The 12,462-nt window shown below is 42.0% G+C and overlaps 1 protein-coding gene across 11 annotated transcripts in view; it reads right to left on the bottom strand.

The window, feature by feature from the left end:
- Pxk (PX domain containing serine/threonine kinase like) overlaps nt 1–12,462 on the bottom strand; it is a 51,709-nt gene that overhangs the window by 8,142 nt on the left and 31,105 nt on the right. For 6 of the 11 annotated variants that reach the window (XM_029567387.1, XM_029567392.1, XM_029567391.1 and 3 more), the window contains 4 exons: nt 6,450–6,527; nt 5,544–5,630; nt 5,040–5,106; nt 1,894–1,956 (listed from right to left, as the gene is read on the bottom strand). In XM_029567387.1, the coding sequence (XP_029423247.1) occupies nt 1,894–1,956; nt 5,040–5,106; nt 5,544–5,630; nt 6,450–6,527 (295 nt within the window). The remainder of the gene's footprint in view (nt 1–1,893; nt 1,957–5,039; nt 5,107–5,543; nt 5,631–6,449; nt 6,528–12,462) is intronic. The other 5 variants (XM_029567388.1, XM_029567395.1, XM_029567396.1 and 2 more) reach the window with 3 other exon arrangements.

Raw genomic sequence — 12,462 nt, 5'->3', positions numbered from 1 at the left:
TGAATATCAGGTATTTCTGAGATGCATTACAAGTAACAGCCAGTAGAGGTCAGAGCATGGACTTTGGGTGAATAATTCAATAATTTCATTAACAAAAACATTAAAGGAAATAAAGACGAAGCTGCTGTTTAGCAGGGACTCTCCTGATAGTCCTGTGCTCAGGCTTCAAAATGCTTTCCCTCAACATGCTCATGGGCCCTTTCAGGGAAGGTGCCATTCTGTTCACAATACTGACCCTGCCACTCCCACTCCCCTAACCTGAAGCTTTTCCAACATTGGCTCTAAAATTTTCTTCTCTTATTTTGAAAGGGGTCTCATTTTGTGTAAACTTATCAGGACACTCCCATTCAAAGCAGAGGTAACTAGAAATCCCCCCCGCCCAAAGACCTGCTAGACTGTAAATACCACAAGGTAGTTAAAGATGAGAACTGGCCAAAAACTACTGGAGACCACATTTAATTAATACACAGTGAGGTGCTCTGCACACTAAACACGCTCCCCCTTGTTAATGAAGGCTAAGGAATCACAACTAATTTTCTACATTTCCTTAACATGTTCAAATGATATAAAATTAATGCCATGTCATCTGGATAAGACTCAAAATAGTCTGAACAATAGACTTCTAGAAATTTCTGATCAGCCCAAACAGCAAAACTCTATAAAAGGCAGATCCAAGCCAGGTATGGTGGTACATACCTTCAGTCCCAGCACTCAGGAGGCAGAGGCAGGTGGAGCTCTGTGAGTTCGTGGCCAGCCTGATCTACACAGTGAGTTCCAGGTCAGCTGAGGCTACAAGGAGACGCTGTCTCAAAAAGATCCCCCCTGAAAAAAAATCTGTTTTGAGTATTATTTGGAACTTGTTGTAAAATGAACTGACAAGAGCTAAGGCTTTTGCTGCATAAGACTGGCCCTGGCCCTAAAACATTCTACAGTGAGCAACAGTAACCACTCTCAGCCAATGGCTAGCAGCACAGGGTTCAAACCAACCTCCTGCATCTGCTTGTTTCTCGGGAAGGCCTGCAGATCTAACAGAGGCCACACTAACACTCTTGGTGGCTCCTTACCATGAGCATTAATGAATATAGCACTGCCACCTCACATATCAGCCCTGTCAACCAGTCTCCGTTCAAAGAGCTGATGGAACTCTCCCAAGGACAGTCAATAAACGGAGCAGTAGAGCTAGTGTCTTAGACATCTAGAACATGTTCATTGAAGAAGTAAAGCAGATGTGCCGCACATTGTTTTACTAGGATTACAAAACGATTAGAGAAAGAATCTTAGTTCAAAAAGGAAAGAAAGAAATATGACAGTATTAGGACACTATGCCACAGAACTGGAGATTTTTAAGTATTACAAAAAACAAATTCTTTTTCAATTTTTTAGACAAAAATCACTGTATCTGATTTAATTCACAAAGATGAAACAAAGGTTGTTTGGATAATTAAGTGCTTTTGAGAACAGAACAGAGTGTAAGTAGTTATGAAGAAATCAGATTGTGGAGATAGGTCACTCTGTACTTGGGCATCTTATCAGCTCTGCTCTGCAATAAACCCATAACATGGAAGGTCTCCTGAAGGAGAAAGCTCTGGCACGACAAGGACTCAGGTCAACAATGTGTTGTTTCACTCCAAGACAATCTCTAATCCAAGGAGTCCTACAGGAGGCTTTTCAGCAAACAAGTTTGAGCCAGAGGGAGCCAGTGGTCCTGAAACTAGTCCTTCCGTTATGAGAGCTGAGCTTGGAAACCTAGCCCATCAGCTCCCCCAGATCACAGCCAATTTGCATTCACAAATGTCCCTCTGGAGAAGACCAGTAGGCCAAGGCAGGAGAAAGTGCAGAGCTCCCCCTGTTGTTAGAGAGGAAGGAGGCATGTCACCTCACCCCTTTACTAACCTGCTGTAGAGGGTGGAGTTGGAGATGATGGGGATGTAAGAGGTGAGCTGGCCCCAGATCCTGCTAAGATAAAACACAAAGAAATCCTCATGGGGACCAAAGGCAGTGTTTGAAACTTGGTGTGAGCAGAGACTCAACACTGTTTAAGAATCTGTACTTGGCCCAGTATGTGAACCTTGTGGAACAATGTGATAAGGGACAAAAATTCTAGACACTGGACCCAATGATCATAGGTTTTCACTCCAGCGCTAGAGGTCTGTTTTCTTCCCCCGGCCACTTAAGGCTCACTGGCCATTGTGGAGATCAGCAGCACAGGCATTGATTGCAGTATCTCTTCCTGAACTAGGACAAAGACATGCACAGTAGCTTGGCGGGGTCCTCCCCCAAGGGAAGCAGGAGCTCCTCACAGCATCCATCTCCCCCACCCTGTCTCCCTCTTTCTCTCTCCCTGCCTCCTCCTTCCTTCTCTCCATCCTTTTCCTCCTTGGAATCACAATCCTCCTGTCTCAGCCTCCAATGGGAACACTGGAATTTACCACATCAGACTTGTATTCACTCATTCATTCACTTTTGAGACAGGGTCTTGCTAAGCAGCCTAGGCTGGACTCAATTTCTTGATCCTCCTGCTTCACCCTCCACACTGGATTACAGGTAATGTGCCACCACGCCCAGCCTTATTTTCTGTACAAGCTCAATTTTACCAGCAGCTACATTCAGTTAAAGAGGGTCAGCCCAGAGAATCTGTGGGCTTTCTAGACCTTTTCTTACATGAAATTCAGTAAACATCCTTATTTATGGTAAAATAATATGCAAAATCCAATATTTTACAAGTTTACTATCTCCTAGCAGCTTGAAAATCCCTAAAAAATATCCTCGCCTGAGGGAAGTAGCTTCATAGGCAGACAGAGGCTCCTACATAGGCCTCTTCTGGGGAAGAGGTGTAGTGCTATGGGAAGGATAACAAGGGTTCCCTCACTTGGTGCTGCCTGGGCTGACAGGCACACATACCCAATGGGCTGACAGGCACACATACCCAAAGGGAGGGCTGTTATACTCACCACTGAGAAGCCACCACTAGCTCTTCAGGTTAGGCCTCTAACCATCACTCTACTGACTCAGAGGACATGTTAGTGCCCTACGGACATCATAAACACCGGAGATATGTCCTAATTAAGCCACACCTTGCATTATTCACAATATTTCCTCAGCTATCTGTATGCAAATTATTTTACTAAAAATGGAAGAAAACTCAGCAAAGCTTCTTTGATACTGTTACTAACATATTTTAATGGAGAGAAAACTGAACGTGCGAATCTAGTAGGGTTGGCAACTGATCTACACACTTCCATAAACAATCAATACTTGGCTTTCCTAAACTCTTGAGATGCCTTTGGTGAGTTTTTGTTTGTTTTTTAGACAGGTCTCATGTATCTCAGGTTGGCCTCAAACTTGCTCTGTAGCTGAAGATACCCTTGAGCTCTTGATTACTGCTTCTGCCTCCTCAGTGCTGGGATTACAAGCATGTGTCACTACACCTGGTTTGTGCATTCTGGGGATTAAAACTAGGGCCTTGTGCATACCAGGAGAGCATTTTACCAGCTATGCTATACTCTTAGCTCTCTCTTGGATTTCTTTCATGTCTGCTCTAGCTTTATGTGGCACAGAGCAGGCATGGTTTCAAGAAGGTGGAGAGTATAGGTTCTCTGTTTTATAAAGAACTAGCTCCTTAGAGTCACTAGCAGATAGATATACTGGTTGGAAACATGAATCTCAGCCTCCCAATGACAGTGACTAGTCCATGTCTATCCCATCAACCATGGAGTAAATAGACTTCCAACTCTGAAATTACCTGCCAGGCACAGCAGCTGTCATCATGCAAGCCTGCCTTGGTCCTTACTGGGACCTCTCCTCCTCCTTCTCCCTCAAGCTTTCTCTGTCTCCAGCCTGGATGCTGTGGTGGGTGAGATTCTCATCTTCCTTCTAGTCACTTTTACTTTCCAACTTTACAATTTCCAGCTCTGCCCACATCCACTGCCTGCATTCTCCAGCTGTGGCTAGTCTAGCCTTCAGGGTTACAGCTCAATCCTCCTAGGCACCTCAGTGTCTCCTTCCTGGCAGACATCTTCCTAGCTGAGTTGACCAAGGAGAATGAGGCATAACCTGTGGTCTAGCCATCCCTCCCTCCCTCCCTCCCTCGCTCCCTCCATCTTCTCTAGAGTGCCCAGTCTGGTCTCAAACTCATGGGCTCAAGTAATCTTTCTCAACTTCCCAAGTAGCTGGGACTAGAGGCATATATATCATACCTAGCCCTTCTGCTTCTTCCCCTGCCGTCTCCCCTGGGTTCAGGAAGAGACCCGGGCTTCCTCCACACCTGACTCTGACAGTGGGGCTCTCAGTGCCACCCCTTGGCCCTCTAGATTCTCAATTACTCTCTTCTTTGTATCTTCAGCTTCTCCTCTGAGGGGTCCTTTATCTATTTTAAGTATAATCAGGTAACTTCAGTCTTCTTCAATCTTTCTTTCCCATGCCTTACCTCCCCGCCCCAGGCCCCCACCAGAGTTGAAATTGCCTGGGGCATAGTAAAACCTCCTCTTCTCTATATTGAACTCTATTTCATAGATTCATAAACAGAAGGGTCACTCAATCTGATCCTCAAGCTGGTCTAAAGATGAGTATATGTTAGGCGCAAAGGCAGCAGGGCCACAGGAGGGGCAGCTGAGAATGTTTGAGAACTGTCAACTCAGGACAGGGTCTATGCATTGCTCTGGACTTTCTGGAACAATCTTCCTGCATTTCCCCTACACTGCTGAGTCTACTCCTTAATCTACTCAGGGAGCACATCCTCCCACTACATGAGGTCAGAGCAAAAAGCAGGACTGGGGCTCATTTCTGTCAAATGCTCCCACATCTTTGATTGACAGAGTCTAGCCATCAATGGAGAGGTACAATGGGAGAAGTACCCAGTACCTCTGAGATCCTCCCAGCCCTTAAGCCCTAAGCTTATGAATGCTATCACACTCCTTCATTAGGAACAGAGTTCTTCTAATCTCTACATTATTACACTGCTCAGTCAAATCTCCAGACCATCTACAGACTCCTGACCTGTACCACTGGATCTTGGGCCCCAAGACAATCTAACCAATTACCTGAATTATTGGAGTTGCTGTACTTTGCTGACTGCTCTTCACTATTTTCAGCAGATCGTTTTGACTTCTTCAAAAATAAAAGGGTGGGTGATAAGAAAAAAATAATCACATTTTAGCTGAGAGTTACTTAAAAAAAAATGTTTTTTCCAGGCATACAGTTAAACTAGCTAAAGAGAAAGGGATATTTGGCTTCATAACTTAATGTGGTGAAGTCACAAGCCAAAGGGGGAAATAAAACCAAGAACATGACTTTATTATATCAAGCCAATAATTTCTTCTAATTACATTATGCCACAATATGCCCACCAATTCAGGAAACTATATGGTCCATTGCACTACTGATGTGTTTTCCTTTTTAAAGCTTCAAAGCAGTCATCTGGAAATACTTTTAGCTTTCAGTGGGATATAGCACAAAATGTGTCATTAAATGTGCACCATTAGCCTTGGATTTTCTTCACATGTAATCAAGAATTTAGAAAGAGAATACAGGGGTGATGGGCTTACTTTTCGAGCTAAGATCTTTCTCCTTTTCTTTTCTTCCTCAGATCCATGGTGTGACTGAGCTCTTGTAAGTCTACGATGCTGGTGAATCTAGAAGAGACCATGATCCCCCACAAATGTAAGCAAATCTTACCTAAAGCAGTTTGGTTGTTTTTGGGTTTTTTTTTTTTTTGTTTTTTTTTTTTTTTTGTTTTTTTTTTTTTTTTGTTTTTTTTTTTTTTTTGTTTTTTTTTTTTTTTTGTTTTTTTTTTTTTTTTGTTTTTTTTTTTTTTTTGTTTTTTTTTTTTTTTTGTTCTTTTTTGAAACAGGATCTCCCTGTAGCTCCAGCTGGCCTGGAACTTACTATGTAGACCAGGCTGGCATTGAACTCACAGAGATCTGCCTGCTTCTGCCTCCGGAGTGCTGGGATTACGGGCATGCACCACCACACCCAGCTCTAAAGCAGTTTCTCAATGAAACTCTTCTCCAACATGTTTGGCCACATTACACTGTTAAGATAAAAAAGTTTTCTTGACCTCTATGTCTCAAGCTCAGGTCTAAATGTCAGGGAGAAGGGTATGCTAAGGGATATAGATCCTTCTCACTTTCCTAATTTCTTTCTGCCATCTCTTGTTTACGGAAGAATGGCATCTTTACCACATGGAGCACGCATGCTACCAACCACCTCCACCTAGGAAGCCCTGATCATGAGGGATGACTACGTTTGTACATGTGCCTGTTTCTCTTGGATCAGTAGCTTGAGGGCTACACTGTGGAATATTCTGCTCCTGTGTCACAGCACCTACCCCAAAATCTGGTTGAGAGCAAGTATGGGGTAAACAATCAGTCAAAAGCCAACCACTGAATCCCAAGGCAGGGAACAGAGACACTAAAAGACCACAGGGCAATGAGGAACTGTTACCAGCTTACCTGCTTCTGTTCTTCAATGAGTCTCTTTTCTATACACTCTTTGGCAAGTCTCAATGCCTCTTTTAATTTTGTGGGAATCTGAAAGGAGAGAAAGTACAAGAGCTGTTGAATGAAGTGACTGGACAGTCACCTGAATCCTGAAGACACTGAGGAGCAGCTGGTTATCGAGGAGGAGTCCTCTAGAACAAAACCAGCTAAAGCCATCTACTTGGAATCAACCCCAGCCACCCTCACCTCTCTAGCACTTTTTAGCAACAACTGCATAAAATTAAAACATAAACTTAACATAATTCAAGGGGGCTCCAGAATTGCCAAAACAATCTTGAAGAATAACAACGTTAGAGAGCTCACAAAACCTGGTTTCAAAACCCATTATATAACCAATAGACTAATGGAACAGAACAAGAAACCCCAGAAATAAACGTTCACGCACATGGTCAAATGATCCTTGACAGAGATGTTAAGAACATTCAATGGAGAAAGGACAATCCCTTGAACAAACAGTTTTAGTAAAGTTGAATATCTACATGAAAAGTAATGAATTAAATTAAAATGGATTCAAGATCTAAATATAAGGCCTAAAACTGCAAATCTCAGAGCTGGAGAGATGGTTCTAAGGTTAAGAAAGTTTACTGCTCTTCCAGAGGACCTGAGTTTGGTTCTCAGCACCCACACTGGGTACCTTATAATTTGCCTGTAACTTCAGCTCCAGGGGGATCTGACATTTCTGGCCTCTAACGGCACATACCCATACACATACACATAATTGAAACTAAAATACATTTTAAACAAAACACAGATAAACATCATGGCACTGGATTTGATAATTTTCTTTTTATTTTTTAAAAACATTTTATTTATAGCCAGGTGTGGTGGTGCACACCTTTAATCCCAGCACTTGGGAGGCAGAGACAGGTGAATCTCTGTGAGTTCAAGGCCAGCCTGGTCTACATAGTAAGTTCCAAGACAGCTGGGGCTACAGGGAGACCCTGTCTCAAAAAAAAAAAAAAAAATTTTTTTTGTTTTTTGTTTGCTTGCTTATTTTTGAGGCAGCATCTCACTGAGTTGCTCAGGCTGGCCTTGAACCTATGACTCTTCTACTTCAGCTCTTGAGTAGCTGTGATTACCACTTTATAGACCCTTGATGTTTTTTTTTTTTTTTTTTTTTTTTTTCTTAAGGCGGGGTCTTGCTGTATGGCCCAGGTTGGCCTGAAACTTTCTATATAGTCCAGTCTGGCCTTAAAAGAATGATCTTTCAGCCTCCCAAGTGCTGAGATTACAGGCATACACCATCATACTCCAATGGCAATGACTTCTTGGGGATGATAGTCAAAACATGGGTAATAGAGGAAAACAGTAGCTTTGATGCATCAAAATTAAAACTTTTCAACAAAGTTGAACAAAAGACACTACCAACAATGAAAATGTAAATATTTAAATATCTATATTGCTAATAAGAGTTTGGTATCCAGAAGATATAAAAGAAACTTCTGCAAATGAACAACAAAATTATGTGATCAAAATTTAAAATGGACAAAGAACTTTAACAGACATTTCTTCAAAAAAATATATAAATGGGGGGCTGGAGAGATGGCTCAGTGGTTAAGAACACTGGTTGTTCTTGCAGAAGACCCAGGTTAGCTGCCCAGCACCCACAGGACAGCTAACAACTGTCTGTAACTCCACTTCCAGGGGATCCGACAGCCTCTTCTGTCCTCCACGGGCATTGCACAACACGGGTACACTGACCTACAGGCAGGCAATACATGCATATACATAAAATAAAAATAATAAAATATTTTTTTAATGAAAGAAAATATACAAATGGTAAAAAAAATGCTTCATCAAATTGTCTTTTCATACACTAAAAAGATGCTCAAGGGCTAGAGAGATGGCTCAGGAGTTAGGAGCACTGACTGTTCTTGCAGAGGACCCAGATTCGATTCCCAGCACCCACATGGTGGCTAACAACTGTCTGTGACTCCAGTTCCAGGGGAATCCGATGCCCTCTTCTGACCTCCATGGACAATGCACAGCACAGCTGTACTTACACACATGCAGGTAATACACTCATACACACAAAATAAAAATAATAAAAATAAGACTTTTTTTTTAAAAAAAGATGCTCAACATTGAAGAAATAAAGCAATACCACCATAAGATATATCACTTCGTATCCATTAGGATGTCCACATCAAAAATAAATTAAGTGGGGGCTGGAGAGATGGCTCGGCAGTTAAGAGCACTGACTTCTCTTGCAGAGGACCTGGGTTCAATTCCCAGCACTCACATGGCAGCTAACAACCATTTGTAACTCCAGTTCTAGGGGATCCAACACCCTCTGACGCCATGGGCATTGCACACAAAATAAAAATAATAAAGAAAAAAATTAAATTAAAAAAACAGTCTGTCATGGTGGCATATGCCTGCAATTCTAGCACTTGGGAAGCTGTGGAAGGAAGATTATGAGTTCTAGGCCAGCCTGAGCTACAAAGCAAGTTCCAGAATGGCCAACTTGAGCTACATAGTAAGATCCTGTTGCAAATAAAAATAATAAATAACAATAATGTTGGCAAGAATATGGAGAAATTGGAAGCCTTGTGCATAGATGGCAGGAATGTAAACTGATATACTCACTGTGGAAAACCATATGGGGATTCCTCAAAAAACTACAAACAGGATTACCATGAGATCCAGAAACTCCATTTCTGAGTATACATCCAAAAGCTAGAAGCTGGACCTCAAAAAGGTATTTGCAGCTGGGCATGGTGATGCATGCCTATAAGTCCACCACTTGAGAGGCTAAAGCAGGACTGCTTCGAGTTTAAGACCAGCCTGGGCTACATAGGTTAGAGTACCAGACAAACCTGGGTTACAAAGAAAAACTGTCTCCCAAAATTTAAAAAATAAAAAGGTATTTGCACACTCATGTTCATCACAGTCAAGAGGGAGAAGCAGCCCAATGTTCATCAAAAAAGAAAATATGCACTCGTGTGCATATGTGCATGTGCACACACACACTGACTCACTGACTATGCTCAGCCATAAAGAGGAATGAAGTCTTATTCTATATTACAACACAGTGAATTCTGAGTACACTATGGTAATGAATGAAATGAATGAGTTGCAAAAATACAAATATTTAACATCTCTTTCAGCTTTGTGGGAATCTGAAGGAAGACCAAGTACATAATGTATTGAATAAAGTGGCTGGATTTTCCTGTGTCAATGAGGAACAGTTGATCATTGAGAATAACAAAAATGAAAATAAATGATCCGTGTAATTCAACTGATACACGACACCCATAGCAATCAACAACATGAAAACAGCAGACAGAAGAGTGGCTGCCAGGAGCTGGGGCTGGGAGGAATGAGACGCTGTGCCGCAGGCTTAGACTTTCAATGTTTTTGGCTTTCTTTTTTTGGTCTTTTTTGAGACAGTGTCTCCCAGTAGCCCCAGATGGCCTGGAACTCACTGTGTAGACCAGGCTGGCCTTGAACTCACAGAGATCCACCTGCATCTGCCTCCCGGGTGCTGGGATTAAAGGCGTGAGCCACCACGCCTGGCTAGACTTTCAGTTTTTAAATCTGTTAATCAATGTCAAGCTAGGAAACAACATTGAACTATACACTTAAAAATGGGTAAAAGGAAACAGCTTATACTTTGTGGTTCTTTTTTATGTGTATGAGTGTACTGCCTGCATGTATGTAAGTGCACCTGTGTGATGCAGTGGCCACAGAGGTCAGAAAAGGGCATAGGATCCCTGGAACTGGATTTACGGACAGTTGTTAGCTGCCATATGGGTGCTGGGAACCAAACCCAGGACCTTTACAAGAGCAACCAGTACTCTTAACCACTGAGCCATCTCTCCAGCCTCATACTTTGTGATTCTAAATTTAAAGCAAATACAAATTTAAGTAATTATATTTTGCAACTTCAGAGAGATGTTCTCCAGGAAAGATCTACATCCTGAATTTTCACGGTTAGACTTTATCTTGGGTGACACCCCTAAAATGCCTGTGCTTCCACCCATCCATCCTTCCTTTCTCCCTGTCCTCTTGCCTTGCCCTTCTAATTTTCCTTTTTCTTGCAGTGCAAAAGACTGAACCCAGGGCTTGGTGCATGTAAGGTAAGTGTTCTTCCACGAAGCTGTACTCCTAAGCCCTTATTTTTTAATGTATTAGTCTTCAGCCATGAGGGGTCCAGATCATAAAATTTTTGTCTTTATTACTCTTAAAAAATTTAATTTTAAGCAAGCCTTATGTGGGTGATATAATCATGTAATTAAAAATCCTATAGTAGTTAAAAAAAAGGCCTACACAGTGAAAAGTCTCCCATCTCATTCTCTTCCATGGAGGCAAATGTCATGTTCCCTATGCAACTTTCTATAAAGTCAGTGTGCATACAAGAAATTAATGTTGGCTTTGGAAATCATATTATTCCCTACTCTAGCTTAGGAGAAAAAGGTATAGTACTAATCTCTGAATCCTGAGGTCTAGAATATCAGAGTTCAAGGGGAGCATATTTATTGACAAGGTTGAATGAATATATTTCCTAGGAAGTTTTGGTAAAGAGATGGATTTAGCCGGGGGCGTGGTGACACACACCTTTAATCCCAGCACTCGGGAAGCAGAGGCAGGTGGATCTTTGTTAGTTTGAGGCCAGCCTGGTCTACATAGTGAGCTCCAAGACAGCTGGGGCTACAAGGAAACCCTGTCTCAAAAAGACCAAAAAAAAAAAAAAAAAGAGAGAGATGAACTTAAATGCCCCCCGCCATCCCCACACTTCAGATCTAAAGAAGTTATTGTCAAAATTCTTCTAACTGGCAAACAGGACATTTATGCATTTATTTATAAATTTATACAATCTTCTAACCCCATCTTGGCTTTATTTCTTCTTCGTTTTGTTTTCTAACTTTATTTTCATTTCAATCTCCTGGAATACAGAAAGGAGAAATGCCCTTCAGCCTCCCTCCTACTCAGTCAGTACTAACTGCACAATGGTGAGAGTCAGACCCTGAACCAGGAGTTCGTGAAGATGATCTCAAGTTGTCTAATAACAGACTGGAATTGTTCAACCATTTTATATACAAGTAAACACTGTATACCTGTGCACAGGTAACAGGCTCTCAACTGGGGGCAGTTCTGTTCATGTTTCCCTGGACTGTCTGGAGATGTTTTCCATTGCCACCAGAGGAGAAGGTAGACAGTATTACTAGCACTCAGAGGCAGAGGCAGGACTGCTGCTTCTCACCTTGCAGTGCATAGGCCAACCTCCCCAGCAGAAAATTATTTGGCCCCAAATATCAAACCCCATGGTCAAACCATGTCTACAATAGTGTCTGGTATCCACAGAGCAACACAAGTTCTTATTTTTTTGTTGTCGTTAGTTTCGTTTTATAAAATATTTTATTTATTATTTTTATTTTATGTGTACGAGTGTATCGCCTGCATGTATGTGAATGCACCTGTTGCACAATGCCACGGAGGTCAGAAGAGGGCTTTGGATTCCCCTGAAACTGGAGTTAAGGACGGTTCGTATCTACCATGTGGGTGTTAGGACTCAAACCTGAGTCCTCTGCAAGAGCAATCAGTGCTCTTAACCGCTGAGCCATCTCTCCAGCCCTGGCTATGTAGCCCTGGCTTGCCTGGAACTTACTATGTAGACCAGGCTGGCCTCAAACTCACATAGACTTGCCTGCCTCTGCCTCCTGGGTACTGGGATTAAAGGTGTGAAGGTGTATACCACCATGCGTGGCTTGATTCTAGTTTTCCAGTTCCAAAACCCATGATCATTCTACCATGAGACATCCAGATTTTTCTTCAGACACAGATGTTTGGGTTTATATTACACATATTTTATATACTACTTTTTTTTCTTAGCCCAAATAATAATCGTTTTTCACATTACTACAATGCCTTTTACATTTCATTTTTATTAGCTAAAAATATTTTTAGTCCAGGCTGGACATGGTGGCACACACCTTTAATCCCAGCACTTGGGAGGCAGAGG

Source organism: Nannospalax galili, unplaced genomic scaffold, assembly GCF_000622305.1.
Source record: "Nannospalax galili isolate Female #2095 unplaced genomic scaffold, S.galili_v1.0 scaffold561, whole genome shotgun sequence".
Taxonomy (NCBI): domain Eukaryota; kingdom Metazoa; phylum Chordata; class Mammalia; order Rodentia; family Spalacidae; genus Nannospalax; species Nannospalax galili.
This window is presented reverse-complemented; position numbering and strand designations above follow the sequence as displayed.